The following is a 20,901-nucleotide window of genomic DNA, read 5'->3' on the forward strand; positions in this document are numbered from 1 at the left end:
CTGGAGGTTCTGTTGGGGCACAGTGTGCCAGCACAGCCTCTCCCACCTCACCTGGGCCTAGAAGGCCTGGCTCATAGCAATGATGAACTGGAACATACTTGGCACTTTTTGAGAGTTTCTTCTCGGCTCTGCTGTGTGCATGTGTGTGTTTGTGCGAGCATATGTGTAGATGTGGATGTGTATGACCATCCACACTCACTAATCCCAATTTCTGTCTCTTGGTTCCCCTCAGTGAGGGTTCCCTATTTCATCGACTTGAAAAAACCGCAGGATCAAGGTTTGAATCACACCTGTAACTACTACCTCCAGCCAGAGGAAGACGTAACCATTGGAGTCTGGTGAGTGCCACCTGTGTGGTAGCAGGAGGACATTCTGCCTAGTGGGCCCCTGTTACCCTTGACAGCAGTGTCTGTGTCTCAGGCATTTCACTTGTTCATTTTTATCTGTCCTGCTTTGTTTCCAAAGGAAGATCTCAGCTAAATTTGATCCTAGTGGAGCACAGTGAGATGGCACAAAACTTTAAGGTTTTCAGACAGTGAAGTCTTTGTGAACCAGATTATTTTCTGGAGAACCTTATTTCTATGAAAGCAACAACGCTAGAAAATAAGTGATGTTTATTGACAGGCATCATTTGGGAATAGTGGTGTTTGCTATTTACCTTTTTAGCTTTGCATTTAAGCTCCATGACTTTGTGTCTCTTTGGAATATGTCTTATTTTTTTTTTTTTTTTTTTTTTTTGGTGGCAAATTGGGTGTTTCTGAACATCTGAGTGAAACTTTCTATGGTATTTTCTCTTCTCTCAGAAGCAGCTTTGAGTCATTGCCCCTCTATCTAGTTGGGTTTCTCTTTTCAGTAGCCATAAAGTGTTTGCTGTCTCAGAAAACTGCTGCGTACGTGAGAAGTTTCTAAATGAAGTGTTGTGAGTAGCTTCCCAGTGAGTTGTGAGGATGTTCAGGCATTTCTAATAACGTGCCTGGATGAAGAACAAAATGAGAAGGGAGATTTTTGTTCTTAGGCATTGATGCTAGGATTAGTCTTTTGTTAATTTCTAATTTGGTCAGTGTGTGTGTGGCTGTCACTTTGCTTTTCCATCTTCAGCAGGAGCTTGATGTGTTTTGCTCAAAGCTCAGAGCTATTTGGTGGGAATTGCTTGAGTCTCCTGCTGGGTGCTAATGGGGGTCTATTCTTTGAAGACTTGGTGAGGGTGGGAGTGGAGTTTAGTCTGGACTTCTCCAGTCCTTCTGAGGGAGGGATATTCGTGCTGCTGATACTTAGGCTGAAAACTCTCATAGGAGTTACCCAAGAAAATTGTTTGGCAACAATGGAGGGTCTCCAGGAAGTGACAGCCACACTGTGTGCTAGTGGTGCCAGCTGCCTGCCATGTCTGTACCTTGTGCTGTTGTGGCACCCTTGGGTGGCAGCAGGCCCCTTTTACCAGCAGTATCTTATCCTTAGTACCCACAGGAAGGAAGCCCAAGGGCATGACTGGCATTACCTCCTTCTTAACTACCTCTCTGTGGCATAAGTTCTCACCTGACAGGGGAGAAGGGAACTCAGGAATAGGGTCCATCCCCCTGGAGCTTCCTAGGCTTTTGTCAGTATCCCTGAGTTTGGGGTAGGCTGGTTATTGTAATTCATCTTGTCTTATAATGTAGGAGAGTGGTCATTGCAGGGGTCTGATCCACCCAGAGTGTGATTCTCTGGAATGGGTTAGAGACATTAGAAATAAGTTGCTGACATTAAGAACTAGGAAATAGGATACTGGTTATTTAATACTTTTAAATTTCTTTCAACTAAATTTGGGTAAGTTTTACAGATAAGCCTTATTAAATCAGACCTTCCTTGGCAGTTAACAGTATTTGATTTGGCCTGAGTTAAGATTAGCTGGAGAATCTGACTGACAGAGGATTTGGCCAGATAGACCAAGAGTCCTTGTGGCCAGCCAGGTGTGGATGAGCTGCCTTCCCTGTCAGCTCCCTCCACAAACCTGCATTTGCCTGCAGAAATGAGTGCTCCATTGGTGAACGTGCTGGGCATTAGAAACAGCACTTTAAGGATAGCTATGCTTCTAGCTCAGCTTAGAAAGGTCAGTGTTGCTGCATTGGGACATGACAGTCTGGTATTCTCTTAAATACTTTGTGAATTGAGCTATGTGCAGCTTCAAAACATAAGGGGAAATGATATTACTCAGCTAGTATTTATTAAATGCTCATTTTGTGCTAGGCCCAGGTGAATCTGGTGACCTATCCAGATGGTATCCTACCTCAGAGCTTGCAGTTCTATGGGAACAACATCTGTCGCTTCTTCCCTGGTCACTGCTACCAGTCCCAGTTTCTGTGGCCCAGAAGAGGTCCATTTGCAAGTCAGGAGACATTCCTGCTTACACTGTCAGACCTGTCCCTAACGGGGGCGACGAGGGGGGCAAAAGGGGGGGCGGGGGAGGGGTGGTGTTGTCCATAGTTAGTGATTCTGTGACAAAGATAGTTTGTTTGCCTCCCTGGCCACCCAATCTGCTGTCTGCCCAGGTGTGACTTGAGTTGTAGAATCTTTCCATTTGTGGTCATTGTATCTGATTGTGCTGCTCTCCCTGCTCTGTTTCTAGGCATACAGTCCCCACTGTCTGGTGGAAGAATGCCCAAGGGAAGGACCAGATGTGGTACGAGGATGCCTTGGCTTCCAGCCACCCTATCATCCTGTACCTGCATGGGAACGCAGGCACCAGGTGAGGAAGGGAACGCCCTTGGCGAGTCTTCCCTGCAGACTCACTTGAGATGTGAGGGAGTATCTTGGTCCAGTCGAGTTTACTGACCCACTGCCAAGAGGGAACATGCTCCTGGTGGGGTCCTGGGGCATCCTGAGGACAAAGGACAAGGTAGAGTGTAGGGAAGGGGGGGTCTAACTGAACCTCACAGGAAGCTCAGAGCAAAGCAGCCTGGGTGAAGGGGACGACCTCGTGTCCTTGGAACCATAGCCTTAAGCAGATGCAGGAGACTGTGTCCGCACCCCCTGATCTGAAGCTCACATGTGAGGAGGAGTGGAGGAGGCAGTGGGCAATGTCTGTCACAGTGACCCGGATAACCAACTTGGAGGGCAGGGGGTTGTCCTCCCTGACCCAATTTAATTTAAGGGGCAAAGGGGCTGAGGGCCCGTTAATTTAAAGGACAGGGTTTCTCAGGAAGGAAGGGGTGGTCCCTCAGAGAAGGGGTCCTAGTGACACTTGAGGGCAGAGCATGCCCTAAGGAGAGGCGCTCCTGTTCATAGCAGCATCTGTCATCCCAGCCTGAGCATTGCAGACAAATTGGCTCTTTGCCACAGAGGTGCTTGCACTGGCAGGCATGCCCAGTTAGAGGAGGGGACATACTTTCTGGCAAGGGCGAGAGAGTGCCAAGAAAGGGTAGGTGACATGGAAGGATGCATGGCCCAGGGCAGAAGGAGGCCAGCTGGGAGGCTCTAGTGAGCAGGCATGGGCAAACTCATCTACTACAGTCTGGTAGGGTAATGAGTTAGCTCTCTGCTGCCAGCTGTAAGCCCTGGAATCTAAGATGTAAGCCAGTGCTGCCTTCCCAGATGCTTTTCATGAGTGGGTCTAATTGCATGTCCTTCGGACGAGCTGGAGTGGAGCTACCATCCTTGGTATAAAGACAGCTCCTTCACCCTACATGATCACTTTGTTAGAGCTGACAGAGTGAGGGGAGGTGGTGCATTTTCTGAACAAAGCATTGCCAGAAAACCCTGGAGGGTCACTATTGCTGCAACTTCTGTTAGTCTCTTGAGAAAGCCAGCAAGGAGCTGGCATGGGGCAGGATCACCATGGGGCTGGGGTCAGGATGGCACCTTGGCCATGGTAGTGGACTTTGAGGGGGGATTGTCATTTTGTAGGAATAACCAGCAAGGAGAACAATGCACAGACCTTTCTGGAGGGGAAATTGGGCTCAGTGGGTATCTGGGCAGAAGAGCTGCACGGAGGGCATAACAGGAAGTCCAGGAAGCTTGGCCACGAGGAGAGGTTCTGAGCCAAGAGGACAGAGTGCTCAGCTGCTGAATCTTGCTTATGCCTTGTAACTTGCTGCCTTTATTTGGGACAAGCTACAGCAGGTTTCTCTTCTGCTTTTCATAGAGCAAGTAACGGCAAATAGCTCTCATAGCATCTTTCTATACATGAGAAATTTTGTTGTTTACTCTGAGTAAAGTTCAGTTAAACTGTGCCGAAAATCTTAGTAGAAAAGACATCATCTGCCTGCAAGTTCAGACTTGAAGGAATATTGTCACTTTGGAAGATTTGTTGCTCCCACAGAAATGGACTTGTAGCTCTCTGGTCACCCCTGAAACTCCTGCTTTTCTATCTTTACCTGCCAGTATGCACCATCTCTCATGGCCTCACCTCTGCTCTCTGACCAGATTTTAGCTTCATCCCTGCTGTCTGACCAGTCTAGAGTTTCACCCCTGCCCTGACTACCCTGTGGCCCCACTCCTGCACTCTGACCAGACTGCTCTTTGCCGCTGCTCTCTGACTAGGCTGTAGTCCTACCCCTGCTCCCTAACCAGCACGCTTGTTGCCTCACCCCTGCTCTCTGGCCAGTCTGCAGCCTCACCCCAGTTCTCTGACCAGACTGTGGTCTAGAAGAGTTGTGGCTTCCCTTGCTCCCGAGATTCAGATCCCTGGGCTGCTGCCACATATTGTTATGCTCTAAATTTCCCTTTTTGCTCAAGGTAGGGAATTTTGAAAATTTGGAGAAGGGCTACCAAGAATTCTTCTAAAGCAGTGGAAAATATTTTATAGTATTTCCCTCTGGGCTTGAAACTCATTCCTTTGTGTTCTTGTTTCTGCAATATATCACTTTTCCAACCACACTCCCCCACACATGCATGTGTGCACTCACATTTGACAAAATGGTCAAAATGCTTATTACAAAAAGGAGAACAGCTGAGAAGCCTGAATAGGGGAAGTCTGCCCCGCTCTGGTGTTTGGGCTAACAGCTGACCAACAACTGGACTGATGTGGGAGGAAGGGCTAGATGGTCCTCAGACAGAGAAGTCTAGACATGTGACACAGTTCAGATGTGTGCAGGCCTCTCCCCTCAGTGGCAAGGACTAACACCCCAGCCTGTTGTGTGGGGTTGGGAAAAACACTGTCTCTCACACTCCTGGTGAAAAGTAAGCCCCTCCCCCCCCCCCCGAAAAAGGCAAATGTGAAAGGGCGTCTGTGCAGGCTTTCTCATGGCAGCAGGATTTACATTGGGAAGGGACCGACTGGCCTTGGGATAAGGACAGAGACCTGCCGCAGAAGAGTGTACTGAGTGTACTGAATGTACTGAATGTTGATGTCATTTATTGAGTGAAACATGAGAGGCAGGGAGTGCCTGTGGCAGCTCCCCATAGGTGTGGAGGTTTGCACAGGTAAAGAAGGTCCTTCCTTATGTCTATACAGGTGGTCCCTGGACCCTGGGAAGCTGAGGGAGGGGCCAGATTGAGGCAGCAGTGGGTAGGGCTTGCTGTTCATCCTTCATGTTTTCTGGTATTTGTACTGTAGGTGTGCATATATAATTAAAATAAAAGTAAGATAACGAGAAATGTCCCCAAAATGATAAGACTGGCCCTCACTTGGCATCATTCTACCAGAGGCAAGCTGGGGACACTTCAGCTATCCTAAGGGTGAGGTCGAACCTCCCTAGTTGGAGGTCACTAAGGGCCCAGGCGCTCCCATAATGACCCTGGTACCTGCCTGGTTGAAAGGACCCACTAACGTCGTTTTTGTTTCCTTCTCATTGGTGCTCTAGAGGAGGCGACCACCGGGTGGAGCTTTACAAGGTCAGTGAGTTCGGCACCCAGGGAGCAGAGTGCGTGGGTGGTGGGCAGAGCGGTGCTGGCATGTGTGTGGCAGGCAGAGCAGAGACCACACTTGTGTGATGGGTTCCGCAGGGCCCACATAGAGGACATAGGACAGAATGTTGCCTGTGTGTTCTTTCCAGGAGTCTTGAACAGAAGGGTGTCCCCTAAAGATTTTGGGAGGGAATCATCATTGCTCATTCCAACACTGCCTTTTGTAGAAGGCTTGATCGTGGTTCCATAACACTTCCCCTAGGGGAAGTTTACATAATCAGAATGAATGAATTTGTGGATGATATGCCAGAGATTGACAAATTACATAAAAGATCTTTGAAATTATTCTTAAATGTTGTATTACTCATTTGGAATCAGTAATCAGGGAGCTACTGTATACTTCTCTGTTGAGTTGTGGCTCCGGAGTTTTGCCAGCACAACAGTTTCTTACCTCTCTGGACTAGCTTTGTGGAAGCATCATTGGGTCTCCCTGGGAAAAGACAGGCTGCCGGCAGACACGCAGACCTTCCCTTTGTGTGGTTGACGTCTTCATCAGAGTGTTTGGGTCTCAGAGCCTGAAATGTGCAGTTGACACCAGTGTCCCAAGGCCTACCTTGCCTCTCTCCATCACCCTCCCCTCAGAAACATGTCTGCATTTGCTCTCAGGGCACAGTGGACACAACAGATATATTGAAACATCTGCTCAGCATGGGGCTATTCTGTCCACCATATATTGGGTGGACTATTCTGGGCCATTGGAGGGTTTGTCCCTTGAGTGAGTTGGATCAGGTCAGAGAAGGGGGGGGGCCCTGAAAGCTGTCAGTCCCCCTTTAAGACTTCTGTTTATAGAAATAGCCTGCACCTGGAACAGATGTGGCTCTGCAGGAGCTGGAGGCTGGCAGCAAGCACTGGGAACTTCTCCCAAAGAGAAGGCAGCATACCTCTGGGGCGTTAACTTTGGTTGGTGACCACCAGCTCCAATATGGCTCTAGACAGTAAGGTCTTAGGTAGAGGGTATGAATAGTGATCTAATGAGAGATTACTTAATCTAGAGGGATCAAAAAAAAGAAATTCAACAAAAGTTTAGAGTTTGAGGAATACTTTTGCAGTAAAGGTCCCCAGATGCTGTCTCCACACTGTGGAATCCTTCCTCCTGAGTCTCTGGGTAATGATCAGAGCTTCTGGAAGCTCCAGGAGAATGTCTTTGAGCCCCACAAATGTGATTGAGTACTCTGGGGTACAGCAGTATGTTTCACACCTGGGAGGCCTCCTTTCCACATTCCTGAGGATGAGGGGTATCAGTGTCTTATAGCAGCAGTTGACATTTGGGTTATATAAGATCCAGCTGGAGATGGGACAGCATGTTTGACAGTCTTAATTAACTTCCCATGCGGGGCACCATAACAGGAAGCAGGATGGGTTTAGTCAGAGGCAAGTTGCCCTGAGTCTGAAATGCATGGACTTGTTGCCTAGATGTGTATCTTTTACTTTACAGGTGCTGAGCGCCCTTGGTTACCATGTGGTCACCTTTGACTATAGAGGTGAGTGTTCTTTTGAATGTGCTTCTCCATGCACTTGCTCTGAAGATGAGGGTATGGGCATTGTGTTAGCTTCCTCTTGCTGCTGTAGCAAATTAGCACAAACTTAATGTCTTAAAGCAACACAAGTTTAATATCTTGTATTTCTGGAGATTAGAAGCCAAACTCTTTAGCCACCAAATCCAAGTATTGACAGGAGTGACTCCTTTAAGAGCCTCTATAGGAGAATTGGTTCCTTGCCTTTTTGCAGCTTCCAGAGGCCTCCCTCTTTCCTCAGTTCTAGGCCCTTTGAGTCAGCATCACTCTAATTCTGACCTTGTCTTTCACCTTCACTTATAATGGCCTTTGTGATAACTTCGCGCCCAGGCTAAGAAACCAGGATAGTCTACCAACTCTAGGTTAACTTATCAGCAACCTCTGTTCCTTCTGCAACCTAATTTTTTCTTGCCATGTAGCAGTATATTCACACGGTCTAGGGAGTAGGACACAGATGTCTTTGAAGGTTATTAATCTTCCTACCACAGGAAGGAAGAATGTTCTGTCAGAATGAAAGTTCTGAGTAGAGAAAACTGTACTGAGAATCTGGAAGGTAGGTAGTTCATACTTTTTTCCATGATAAAGAAGGTTTTCTGTGTCTGCTACACTCTAGAGACCTCAGCATAGTGAGAAGGAGTGGCCGTCATCTGTGTTTATCACCCTGTGCTTCTAACAAGAAATAAAATCCCCTAGAACATTTCCTCTTTTCAGTTCTTACTGAGTCTCTGTACTTCTAAGACTCGTAAGAGACAAACTCCATTTATCTCCCTGCCCCTCTGTGGCTGTGTTCCAGTCTCTATCTCTTCCTGTCCCTGAGTCCCTGCCTCCCACTGGGACCCTGAGCCGCTTTGGTGTTATCTCTCATGCAGTCCCTTCCCTGGAGTGGCATCTGGAGTGCCCAGGAGTGGCCTGCTACTAGCTCTGTGAGGTTTGCCTATGCAGCAGTACCTGCTCCTGAACCTGTGGTGCTTCAGATCATTTGATGATGACTCACTGCTGAGCTGCTAGAAATGACAATTGCACTTGACCTTTTTAGAGAAAGACTCTTGGGGGAGACATAGTTTGGGAAGACAAATTGTTGGATTTCCTCTTTAGGAGCCACTTCCCTTTTTGGGTCAGAGTTGTGTTGAGCCTGAAATCTCTGCCTACTTCTTTTCCCCAGAGCCTCCTGGCTCCCATGCCTGTCTAATGCTGGGCCACAGCTGGGCCATGGAATTAGACATGGGCTCAGGGTACCCCATGGCAGCAGGATTTACTGCCATGGGTGCTCCGCTCCTTCCTGACAGACTGGAGTTCCACTGGGCTGGCCTGTCAGTTCCTCATCCCAGGCTGGCTTCCAGCAAGTCCTAAGTGTTAGGGAGTTTGATGTCTTGTCACTGTTCTCAGAGGTCTGAATGTGTGACTACCCCTGTCTGCACAGCTGATCTTTGGACTTGGACAGGGGTTCATGGACAGCTGTTCAGGCTCATGAGATATAACTGAAGAATTGGTGGGAGAAGTAGGAGTCAGCTATTCAGGATACCTTGTGCAGGAAACTGAGGATGGTGATGGCAGAGACTTTCATTACCCCAGGCTGAGCTGGATCTTCATGCCTATTGAGAAAGAGGAGAGGGTCTGGCCCCCTCAAGAAGTTCTGTGAGCTGCATTTGACTTCTTCCTGCTTCTCTCTCCCAGGTTGGGGCGACTCAATAGGAACACCATCAGAGCGGGGCATGACATATGATGCACTCCATGTTTTTGATTGGATCAAAGCAAGAAGTGGAGACAATCCTGTATATATTTGGGGCCATTCCCTCGGCACTGGGTAAGAATTTCCAGCGTGAGGTGGCCATTGTGTGAGCAGGTCTTTGTGAGGCAACTTTCCAACCTGGGCTCCCTTGAGGATGCCTGAGTGGTCTGTGGATCTATTAGTCCCAGAAATCCTGTTGCGGCAGGGGATGAAGTGCTACAAGAAACCACGAAAGGTTTGAGCTACTTGAATCCTATAACCCAAGAAGTGCTCAAGACACATTGGCAATCATAGCGGGCCACTCCCTCTGCGGGGAGGACAGGCAACTCACCGCAGCCTGAGATTGCACCCTGCGGAGATGTCTTCAGAGCAGAATGGAATGGGGCTTGGGTCCCAGGCTTTGGGATTTGTGCTAGCCATCAAATCGAGGCTTTGATAACATAAATTAGGGATGTTTGTAAACAACTTAATCACTCAGCTTACACCTGGCTTACCAGACAACGTGAGGAGGCACATAGGTGCCTCCTACATTTTCCAAGACAGGAAGCACTTTGATGGTCTATGGTGGCAACTTTAATTGCTCTTGCTGATGTCAGGTTCAGGGTGTTTCTAAAGGAAGCTGTTGTTGTCAGTGCCCAGAGCCCCAGGAACTTCAGCATCCATCCCTTTTTCTCTTGCCTTCCTTTGGGCACAGTGGCTGTGGCCCCTTTTGTGATTCTTGCTCCTCACCTGAGACAAAATGCTGCACTTAGTCTGGCCCTGCAGGCTGCGGGGTGTCTGAGGTAGGGTCTCCCCTATGGGGAGAGTGAGCTGTATATCCTCAGAGGTGGGGTGGGGGGGTCCAGGCCATCCTGCTGTGGCTTTCTGCATGGGACCTGCTCACCTAGGAAATCAAGGGCCCCTGGCCTACAGACTTCGAATGCTGGCTGTGGCGTGGAACTATGCATGCAGACCACAGCATCCTGTCAGCTGATGGTGCTATATAGCCAAAAGGAGGCTGACCCAGGTGAGGTAGCAGGACAGACGCATGGATGGTGACTGTCATCGCCATCCATGTCAGAGGGGTTAGCTGATGGTAGCCTCCCCGCCATAGTTCTGGGACATTTTGTTTCTTCTACACCACTCCCCCAAACCCCATATATCATTCACAGATTCCATGACTTCTTGGGCATGTTCCAATGTTAGAACAGTTTCATCCAAAACAACTTCTGTCAGTGATTATGCTCTATGAAATAAGTCAGAAGGATAAAGAAAAATATTGGATAGTTTCACTTATAGGAGGAATTTAGGGAAACTGAACAAAGTATCAAAAAAAGAATGTGCAGGCAAACTACAGATCTGAGGCATACAGCAGGGGAGGGGAGGGAAGAGGGGTTGAAATGAGGGAGAACACAAGGGACTATGGTGATGGTTCATGGATGATGTGGTGGTAGATTTATGGGGACTACACCTGAGGGGAGAAATCAAATATTGTACAAAAATGAACAACAATATAATAAAATTAAAAAGTTAAAAAAAAATAAAACAACTTCTGTCATAATTCAACTGAATTGTTTTTTTCTGTCTTCCCAGAGTAGCAACAAATCTGGTGCGGCGCCTCTGTGAGAGAGGTAGGGCTCGTGTGGGCTTGTGAGCATTGGTGTGTGGCCTGGGTCCTATAGGTGTGTGGCAGGGTGTGTGGCAGGGTGTGTGGGTGCCCAGTGTTCCAGCCCTGCTTTGAGTTCTAATCAAGCAGGTGCTGATGGATAAAAAGCAAGGTGACAGCACTGATTTCCTCTCAGAGCCCCTCAAGCTGGGCACTGAGGCCGGAGCCTGGGCAGAATCTCACCTGACCCAAACCTTCATCCCCTTGGAGTCCAGCTGTCAGTGGAGCGTCTTCAGGGCCAGATGAGCAGCTTCAGCAGATGTTGTTCTCAGGAGTAACCCAAAGGCCACCCAAGAGTTCCCGCTCCCCCCCGTGTGTGTGTGTGGCCAACCTTGTGAAAGGGCCTGAGGGACAGGGCCAGCTGGTGGGCATTCTAGGTCCACTGTCCTATTTGGGGTGGTGAGGGGGCTGCCCCTTCCCATGGATCTTAGAGTATGGGGTCAAAGAGTATGTATTTTCTCATGGCTTCTTGCCTGTCTCACAGTTATCTTTGTTCTTTGTTTTTTATTCTCTAGAGACACCTCCAGATGCCCTTATATTAGAATCACCATTCACTAATATCCGTGAAGAAGCTAAGAGTCATCCATTCTCAGTGGCAAGTACAGATCTTATTAAAACAATTACTGTAAGAATATAAAAATTGTAAGTAAATAAGTATAACATTAAAAATAATTAAAGTATTTAAATAATCTAATGAATACAGGTTTTATTAAAAAGTAATCCTTACTTTGGTTCGGGGCACTGACCTAACTATAAAGCTGCTGCAGAGGTTCGTATCCTCCAGCCAGATAGCAAGTTGGTTCACAGCTGGGTCATCAGAGGGCAGCAGGACCCATGGAGGCCTTGCCCTGTGGCATGGTTATCTGCTTGGCATCTTTGCCCCTTGGGGCTAAGCTTAGGCCAAGGACTGCTGCCTTGGCTGCTTCCCCAGCCCCCTCTGTCCACATGTTTGGTGCGTGGCAGCCAGACTCTCCCCAACATGTCTCAGGGTGATCCCAAGGGAAAGTCCAGTGGGGACTCCAGAGTGAGTTGCTCCCTCACTGGCTGGGATGGAGGCCTTGGTTCCTTCTTTTATAGGCTTGACCCAGAAAGGCCTCCTCTATTCCTTGTCCTCCTCCTGCCCCTGCACCCTGACTGGCCCTGGTGTCTGTGGGAAGTCTGCTCTCGAGCCTATCCTAACTGCTGCTCTGAGGTGTGGGAGCCCCCTTTGTGGGCAGTCCTTGCCATGGCCAGTCTGAGGGCTTCTCAAGCTGGAGTCTGTGGTTCGATATTGGGGCATCCCACATAGCTCTTGTGGGGCCACAGCTTAGCCTGCTGGGAAGCAGGGACCACCCCTGGGTACTGGGTAGTGTCTGTCTGAACCTTGGGCCTTGACCTTTCTTAAGGGGTTTTAACTGACACCTTGTTCCCATGTCACCTTCAGATATATAGGTACTTCCCTGGGTTTGACTGGTTCTTCCTGGACCCCATTACAAGCAGTGGAATTAAATTTGCAAATGATGAAAAGTGAGTACTGTGGTAGAGTACCTGATTTTTCAATTTAGGAAATCCCTGAGGACCCCCAGGATAAGCTGCCTCAGTCTCATTAACCAAATGGGGGTGCCGGGAGAGGGGTCGGAATATTTAGGGTTTTTCTCTCACTACCAGATCTGTACAAAAGGAAGGTCAAAGCCTTTTCTGACAGAAAAGAGTTGGAAAGACGACATGTTTCTTTCTATCTGTAAAGGTGTTTTCATTTGAAAATAGCCTGTCAAAACCAGAACTCCTGGACAGGTATTAAAACAATAATAGGGACTATTAGTAAAAATGTGGCTCTCTCATAGACATTTGATTTGTTGGTTGTGTAAGGATATTGTAAAGTGTATTTTAAAAATATTTCCAAAAGTTCAATATAGGACTCTTTGAACAGTGTTCACATTCTATTAATGCCTTTGTGATATTTTTATTAAAAAAAGAAAAAATCCTTATTTAAATATTTAGTTAACATTTTAATAGCTACACTTTGAAACAATATGAAAAAGTATTTTTCTCTCTCAAGATTATGTTTTATTTTGAAATTAAAAATGGAATTAAAATTTAAGCACTGTAAGCAAAAACCTGCTTGTTTATAAATAATACTAGAAGCAGAATTAGCTGAGTAAACTGAATTCCTTTTATAAACAAGCCAACAGTGAATACTGGGCCCCCTGGAGCTGCTTTTGGCCTTGTCCCCACAACTGAGAGTTGGGGAAGTGCCTTACCCACTGGAAGTCAGGAGCCCTTGTCTGGGTGGGCAGGTCTGTTGCCAAGTACTTGCTAAGGTGATAGCATGTGAGCTGGGCCTCTTCCAGAAAATGTAAAGCTAAGGACACGCTAATTATGTTTTTTTTAAATTTTATTTATTTTTGCATAGAAGAACGAGGGTGTAGGCCAGAGGTTCAGGGGTGAGAGGATTCACCAGAGACAGAGCGGGGAGCAGAACAGGCAGAGTAACGTAATACACTGCAGAGCGGAGCAGTGGGCGAGACAGGAGAGGTCTGCTGCACCATGTGGGTTATTTCCTGGGCTGGGGATCAAACTCAGGCCATAGCAGTGACAGCGCTGAGACTCAACCCCTAGGCCACCAGGAAGGCCCAAGACACACTTAACTATGGTGGAAATTCTGAAAAAATGGGTATTCTAATGTGCGAAGGTATGACTTGCATACAGAAATGCTGTTCCCCGAAAGTAGAGTGAGTATGTTCTTGTGCACCACTAGCAGAAGCAGGCTGTGGACAAGCTGGGCATCTGTGGGGCAGGAATGCTCTATCATGTACCAGGCTTCCCCCCATGCAGCCCTTTTGGAACCCAAGATCAGTATAGAGTTGCTAGGATGGGTGGATGCTGTGTTCTCCAGCTCCGTGTGAGACCTCAGTACGGTGGCCAGTCCATAGCCTCTCCTTTGTTACATGGTTTGCTGAAGGAATTTGGATCTAGTGAAGCTACTGAAATGTTAACTTACTTGTAAACATTCAGAGCTGGAGTGACTTTAAATGTCATTAACACTAAAGGTAAATTAGAGGCTATTGGCTGTTTTACTAATAGATTTTTCAGTCATTTGCAGTTAAGTTTCTTGGCCCATTTGAATTGTTCAGTTTCTAAGTATCATTTTGTAACTTTTAAAGAACAAGTCTACTGGAAAAAAAATTACAATTTCTAGAAACTATGCAGGGGCCAGATTTGGTGAATGAATTGATCTTTAGATTTGGTTGACACCTATTCATCCAGAATAGGTGTTGATAGAAACATCTAAGAAATGAACTTTCAGTTCTCTGGTCAAAAACTAGCTGTTAATAAGCAACAGGGTGAAGGACTCCCTACAGCAGGTCCCTGCCATGGGCAGAGCCAGGGGGGCAGGAAACCCAGCCCTCTCCTGGGCCTTAGTCTAGTCCCCTCTCCCTCCACAGTGTGAAGCACATCTCCTGCTCCCTGCTCATCCTGCACGCTGAGGACGACCCTGTTGTGCCCTTTCAGCTCGGCAGAAAGGTGGGTGTATGGGACAGGCTGGGAGCAGACCCAGATTCAGGCCAGGCAGGCTACAGACAGATATGAGGTGTGTTCTGCTGCTAGCAGGTGTCCCTTGTGAGGAAGAGAAGGGCAGAGATGGTGTGTTTGGAGTTGTGTGTGTTGGGGGGAGGGAACAGGGACTCAGGTGGGTTCGGGAAGAGCTGTTGCTTTCTACAAGAGGAAACATGACAAATAAGCAAATGGCTCCCAGGTCCCCATTCAGGGGTCCTGTCTGATGGAAGCTAGATAGAGGAGACTCAGTTGGGAGGCCTCCCAGTTACTGACTGGAGGTTACGAGGGTCTCCCCAGCCCCAACACAGACGTTCCTGTAGTTAGGAGTGACACAGAAACCTCCCATCTTTTCTCTTGTGCTTGAGACTGGATTGATGTCAGGAATATTGTGTTGTCCTGGGGCTTCCACACTTGCTCTGCTTTTGTTGCCCAGAGGTAGGTGAGAGTGGGATAGTAAAAGGCCAGGGACAAGGTCAACCTAGAGGGGTCAACCCTGAGGCATTTTGCTTCAGTCTCAGAACAGGCCTCAGCAGGCCCAAGCACCTAGCACCCCCACTCCCCACCCTCCCCAGGGTTGGGTAGCCCGAAGCAGAATGATAATGAGTCAGCATTTTGACTGTCCTTGACCTCGGAACTCCTCCTGGCCCTGTTTGAGGCACACACCAGTCCCAGCTGCCCAGTCTTACATCCCACTTCAGGGGGCTCCCAGATGGAGACAGGCCTGAGAACACAGAGAGGGACTTGAATGGCAGGCAGAGCCTGAGTCTGGGCCTTGCTCCATCCAGCATCTTTTGCTCCTGGCTGTCGTAGGTTGTAGGGCAGTGGCACCGCGTGTGGATTTGTGTGTGTTGGGGGTTGTGGTGTATGGTGCTGGGCTGCTCTTCAAGAGGCCACTGAGCAGTCTTTGTGGAGGGGAAAGACAGGTAACCCACAGGCCTTGAGCCTTCACAGTGTCTGGGTACTGACCCCATCTCTCCCTCTCCTTAGCTCTACAATATTGCTGCACCATCTCGAAGCTTTCGAGACTTCAAAGTTCAGTTTATCCCCTTTCACTCAGACCTTGGCTACAGGCACAAGTACATCTACAAGAGCCCTGAGCTTCCACGGATACTGAGGTGAGGCTTTTTCTTATCACAGATGACATCCTGGGCAGGGACGGTTCAGGCCAGACATACAGCAGTCATAGTCACTAATGCTCTTGGGGGTCTCAGTGGGGCCAAGAGCCATAGTAACTCAGGAGTGTTTCATTTCCATCGAGGGCTTGAGAGGGTTTATTGTCTCTCCCTCCTGGACTGTCTACATGATCAGACAGGGTGGTGATATCCCTGTGGCACAGGCTATGCAGGTGCACACAGAAGCCCACACAGGGGTGTGCCCAGTCCAAGAGCATGCACACAGGAGCCGCATGTGGCCTGCTGCTCTGGTCATGCTTTGGTCCCCTCCACACATCCATCAGGTTGCTGTGCACATGGCACACGGGGAACTCTGACCTGGGCTAGCTTCTCAAAAGCTTTTTGGTCCCCAGCCATTCTTGAAGGAGGTTGTACTGGCCACACTGTGTTGAGTGGAATCCTGGACCAGGCATGGAGTAGCCTAGAGGGCCACGGCCCTACTGCAGCGCCCACATGAGAGTAGTGGCATGGTGCAATGATTAAAATGGACCGGGCTGGCTTTGCCTTAGGATCTAGGCTCTTGTGCCAGGACAAGTCCCATGACTCAGGCATGCACTGCCTGTTCTCCCTGCCTCTTCTCAAGGGCACTGGCACCATCCACTACTTCCTGACTGTCCCCTTCTGCTGGATGCTAAGGTTGGGATGGGGAGAGTTCGCCTTCCTGGGGCAGCTGACCCCACAGGGGTTGCTCAGAGTGGCCCTCAGTGTGGCGTCTTTCATGAGTATTTCTAGTTTAAACCTCAGCTCTCCCCTAGCTGGCCCTGAAAGGCGGGAGGCAAAGCTGCATTTCATTTTGCAGTTTGCAGTACCTGCCACATGGATGTGGGTTGCTGAGAGGGCACAGTGAACTGAAAGAGTATGGGTTCACTCAGGGTTTATAACTTTTCTCTATTATAAAAGGAATATATTACAGGAAATTTAGATGAGTGTAGCGCCTAAGTTTAGAACAAAGTGTAGTAGGTAACTCGAACTTGTCTTTATTCCTACGAATTTCCATTGGTGCCATTAATGTCCTGCTGGGGAACTCACAGTGGGTTTCCTGCAGGCTCCTTTGAGGACTCCTTTTAGTTCATGCTCAAGGGATTCAGCTCACATGTGTCCTGTCCTGGTCTAGGGAATTCCTGGGGAAGTCGGAACCTGAGCGCCAGCACTGAGTCTTGCTGCCTGAAAGAGCATGAAGACCTCTGCCCTTCATCCCTCATCTCTGGCCAGCCCAGCACCCCGGAGCCTGGAGGGGGCCACTGCAATGCCCCTGGAGAGTGGCCTGGATACCAGTCAGGGCAGATGGAGGAGGCCCCAGCAGACCTGTGGCACCACAGTGCCTGGGAGCATGGATCTTTGTGGAAAACTTGGGTGTCGGACGTATGGCCCTCTCTCCCTTTTGCTGCCATTCAACCTGAGCTCTTGTTGGGAAGACTTAGTAACAGATCAGGCTGGCCACGAGCTGGTCAATCCTGTACTTCCTGAACTGAGCATGGAGCGCCCAGAGCAGGAGGCCTTGGGTCTCAGGACAACGTGAGCTTTCTGGCACAACCTGTGAGAATGTGGGAAGATCTGGTTTCTTTCTGTCTCTTCCTGACACCCACAGAATGGACTCTAGTGGTTTGATCGTCCTCCTCCCACCTGAAGCACCTGCTTACCCTTCCTGGCCATCCTGCCTCCCTGCACAGCCCTGCTTGCTCACAGCAGGGAGACGCCCAGAGTCTGCACTTCCTCTGCATCTCACCCATCTGCCTAACCTGGCCTTAGACTGAGCATTTATTTAAGAATAAAATCCTGGTGGTGGTCTGTGTTGTTTACTCAGTCACTCTACAGCTGTGCCTCCCAGCCCAGCCATGTGAGGGGAGGGCGGCTCTACCAGGCCAAGGAGCATGGGGTCTTTCCTCCTCCTGCCCAGACATGCAGGTCCCTGTAGGGAGGGGTCTGGCCTTGGGTGGAGGCATGTTTACAGTGGGCACTGCTTCTCCACATAAGGCAGCCAGCATTTTCCTGAAATACAGGCCTACATAGGTGACCCTTCTAACCTCACGCTGAGCATAAGGCTGTTGCTTTGTCAGTGGATAGGCCGTTGGTTTTCACCCATTGATCTGAGACAAGCCTGACTTCTCATGAAAATACTTAGGCCGCTGGAGTGCAGGTCCTGCCTGTGAGCGCTGCCTCACTTACTGGTGGTGGCTCGTGTTTGACTTTCTGTCAAATTGGCCTGCAGTTCTGTTGCTCCCACCTGACATTAGTAGGTGCTAACAATCCTGCTTTTATCTCACCTCCCCCTCACTAGGGGAAGGGCAGAGTCTTCCGACCTGGCTAAGTAAGCTCTCAGAACCCAAGCGTGCATGGGGCTGTCCCCCCAAGAGCTACAGTCCCCTTGTGGCGCTGGGACAAAGGTTTCGCAGGTTGGAGGAGTAAGCACTTCTGGTCTCCTGACACGGGCCTCCGTAGGCCCCTCAGGCTGTGGAACTTTCCCCAGTCGAGCCCAGCACCAAGGTAGATGGGACAGGGACTGCAGTCTCAGATCTGCCGTCCTACCTACACTCATGTCTTCTTTCTTGTGTTTTTAAACTTTTGTATCTATGAGCTGCCTCAGAGCCTTTTGGCACTGAGGATATAAAGTTAAAATACAAGCTGTTGTGCGTGTGTGACAAGGCAGACTGAAGATAGGAAACACTAAAAGGGGGCGCTGGGTCACCTCTGCAGGGTGTCAATGTCAGTTAATTTGATCTAGTACCAACACCTGGTGGCATTTTAGCTCTTTACCTTGGTCCAAGTGGCTAAGCTTAAATGACACTTTGAAGGTTACAAAACAAATCTGTGGTCAGGACCAGCCCTTGAAAAGCCAACTGGAAATGTGGGCACAGCTGTAAACCACAGTTCATGCAGTTTTAACGTTCTAAGTCCTGAGCTCATGTCCTTCCTGAGTTTTTAATTAAAACAGCAGAGGTACAACTCAGGAGGGAATGTTTTGGTTCCCAGGATATTCCACTTACCAGGACGACTTACCACCCACCCACAGATGGTGGCAGGAGGCAGGTGCAAAAAGGAGCCACCAGGTCACACCAGAAATTCCCGAGAGTTTGCCAAATGGCTGCTTTGACAATTCTTTAGAAGAGTTCGGAAGCCTATGGCTTCAAGTTCCAAAAGCAGTTGGGATGAGAGAACTTTCCTCACTCCCAGAACAAAGGGCTATTATTTAGCGCAGCCTTACAAAGGTACTGAGGCACCCCAGGATCTGAATTGCCCTCAGTAAAGAGTGGAGCAGAGGCCAAGTCAACCATGCACAGGCAGGAAGGTTTAATCAGTTCTCACAGGAGGCAGTAACAGTAAGTGGTGACAGTGATGGTCACGTGGCATAAGGCACAGGGCAGTGCAGGGTGCCAGGGCACCACCACTGCCCCAGAACATGTCCCTCGCCTACAGACCCCAGTGGCTCTGAAGTGTGCATGTGATCAAATCCTCCGCAGTCTGGTTCTGAGAGTAAATAGAAGCTGGGGATGACGCAGGGTCCCCATGCTGCAAAGACCCAGCAGGCAAGGCAGATGGCTTCTAGAAGGGATCTTCCCTGATGTCTCCTACAACACCTGGTAAAGGACCCAATCTGCTCACTGGTTTCCTGTGGGCACCTGAGAAGGGCTGACTGTGCCCTTCCTGGCACCAGTGCACTGTCGAGGCAGAGTGGAAAGGGGGCTCACTTATGGACCCACTGGGTCCTTTTTCCAGACCATGTTGTTACACTGGTGGGAAGGAAGGCAGGGGTGTGTGTGTGTGTCTACACGTGAGATAGAAATGCACCCTGGGTGTGTGTGTGTGTGTGTGTGTGTGTGTGTGTGTGTGTGTGTCTATACGTGTGAGATAGAAATGCACCCGCCAGGACTGACAAGGCATACACAAAGCCACCACCATGACTGCCATGCCCTCCCAGGAACATAGCCCTAAAAAAATAGCAGGAACCACTGGTTGTGCGCACAGTGCTTAAAATTGGCATGGGGTGCAGAGTTGACAAGGAAACCAAAGCCTGCTGGTCCCAACACTAGGACACCTAATCCTTGGGGAGGTTGGGCGGTGGGATCTGCAGGTCAGAGGGCTCCACACCCCAGATGTCCCGAGCGTACTCCGTGATGGTCCGGTCACTGGAGAACTTGCCTGAGCAGGCAATGTTTCTGATGACCTTCTTGGTCCACTGGGTGGGGTTCTGCAGAGGAGGAGATGCACAGAGAGCCTGAGCTTCCAGAATTTTAGGGCTTTCCCAGATGATTCTGAGACTCCAGGGAAACCCGATGGAAGAAGAGGGAGTTACAATTAATAGCTCACTGAAAAGGGGGACCCCTTGACCAGAAAAAGTACCAAATGACTATAAGGGCAGAGAGCCCAGGAAAAGCTCTGGCCTCAAAATCCTACTAGGGCGTACCACATGGTAAAGACAGATGCCACCAGGTGGATCCAGTGCCCAGGGGAAATGGCTGAGCAGCCTCCTTCCACCAGAGCTTCCTGCAGGGCCTGGCAGCTGCACCCAGACTGTAAACAGCACCAGGAGGTCATCCCCAAAGGTACACTCTTCTGAAGCTAGCCCAAATTAAGGGTGATGACGGCTCCTCTCAGAGTATCCTGATTTTCCAGTTCTTTCCAGGAGTGTCCCCCAAGGCAGGTGATGAGGCTGGCCATAATCAGAGGACTACCCTAGTTTAGGGAAATAAATCACTTAATCCAACAACTTTGCCCACCACCATCACCTCTACTGCCATCCTCGGTGGATGGGACACCTGGAAAATCCCAGAAAAGGAAGGAATCAAGTACCAAGGAACATTCTCTTCCACCTTCCAAGTTTGGGACCTGGGTCCACTCCCTGTGGGCTACACCAAGGTAGGGACACCAGTGCCCCTGGGCTGCCTGGTACAGACGGGCACATACTCCACATGGAACCCCGGGGGCAAGCGCTCATGCCTGCACCATGGATGGGAGGGAGAGCTGCCCTAACATGCTGCCTTAGAGACTCCTCTCCTGACACGTCTGAGTCCTTGCTCTACCTGATGTTGAAGTCTTTGCCTTTTCCAAGAAATTGTTCACATTCTCATTTCAAACATGTGCTTTCTGTGCACACAAAGATCTTCACTGCTTGCCAGGCCTGTCCCTCATCTGGGTCTTGCACCCTTGCACTCCACACCCACCTGAGGCCTGGTCACACCCATACAGGTCAGCAACACCTACGTCCTGTGCAGACCACACACACCCCAGGGTCACAGGGCAGTCAGACTGCAAGCTGGAGCAGCCCGTCTCCACCTCGGGGCCACAGCACAGAGCCTCAGGCGGGCACCTCTCCTGCTCCCTTGCACCTTGCTGGGGCAGCTCAGTGGCTGTAGGGGAGACCCCACCTTGTGCCAGTGTGGATAGCAGCATCCAAGGGGGCCACAGGGTACCAGGCTGGGTAGGGGA

The 20,901-nt window shown here is 49.4% G+C and overlaps 2 protein-coding genes across 2 annotated transcripts in view; one reads left to right on the forward strand and one right to left on the reverse strand.

The window, feature by feature from the left end:
- Positions 1-17,284, forward strand: part of ABHD12 (abhydrolase domain containing 12, lysophospholipase) — an 83,332-nt gene extending 66,048 nt beyond the window's left edge. Inside the window, exons 3-13 of the mRNA XM_037493637.2 lie at positions 233-338; positions 2,603-2,722; positions 5,778-5,808; positions 7,316-7,361; positions 9,069-9,198; positions 10,696-10,733; positions 11,284-11,363; positions 12,192-12,274; positions 14,194-14,272; positions 15,293-15,420; positions 16,592-17,284. Of these exons, the coding sequence (XP_037349534.1) occupies positions 233-338; positions 2,603-2,722; positions 5,778-5,808; positions 7,316-7,361; positions 9,069-9,198; positions 10,696-10,733; positions 11,284-11,363; positions 12,192-12,274; positions 14,194-14,272; positions 15,293-15,420; positions 16,592-16,631 (881 nt within the window). The 3' untranslated portion in view covers positions 16,632-17,284. The remainder of the gene's footprint in view (positions 1-232; positions 339-2,602; positions 2,723-5,777; positions 5,809-7,315; positions 7,362-9,068; positions 9,199-10,695; positions 10,734-11,283; positions 11,364-12,191; positions 12,275-14,193; positions 14,273-15,292; positions 15,421-16,591) is intronic.
- Positions 13,022-20,901, reverse strand: part of PYGB (glycogen phosphorylase B) — a 59,183-nt gene continuing 51,303 nt past the window's right edge. Inside the window, exon 20 of the mRNA XM_037493648.2 lies at positions 13,022-19,663. Coding sequence (XP_037349545.1) covers positions 19,511-19,663 — 153 coding nt within the window. The 3' untranslated portion in view covers positions 13,022-19,510. The remainder of the gene's footprint in view (positions 19,664-20,901) is intronic.

Source organism: Talpa occidentalis, unplaced genomic scaffold (genome assembly GCF_014898055.3).
Source record: "Talpa occidentalis isolate TD23 unplaced genomic scaffold, MPIMG_talOcc4v2.1 talOcc4.10, whole genome shotgun sequence".
Lineage (NCBI taxonomy): Eukaryota > Metazoa > Chordata > Mammalia > Eulipotyphla > Talpidae > Talpa > Talpa occidentalis.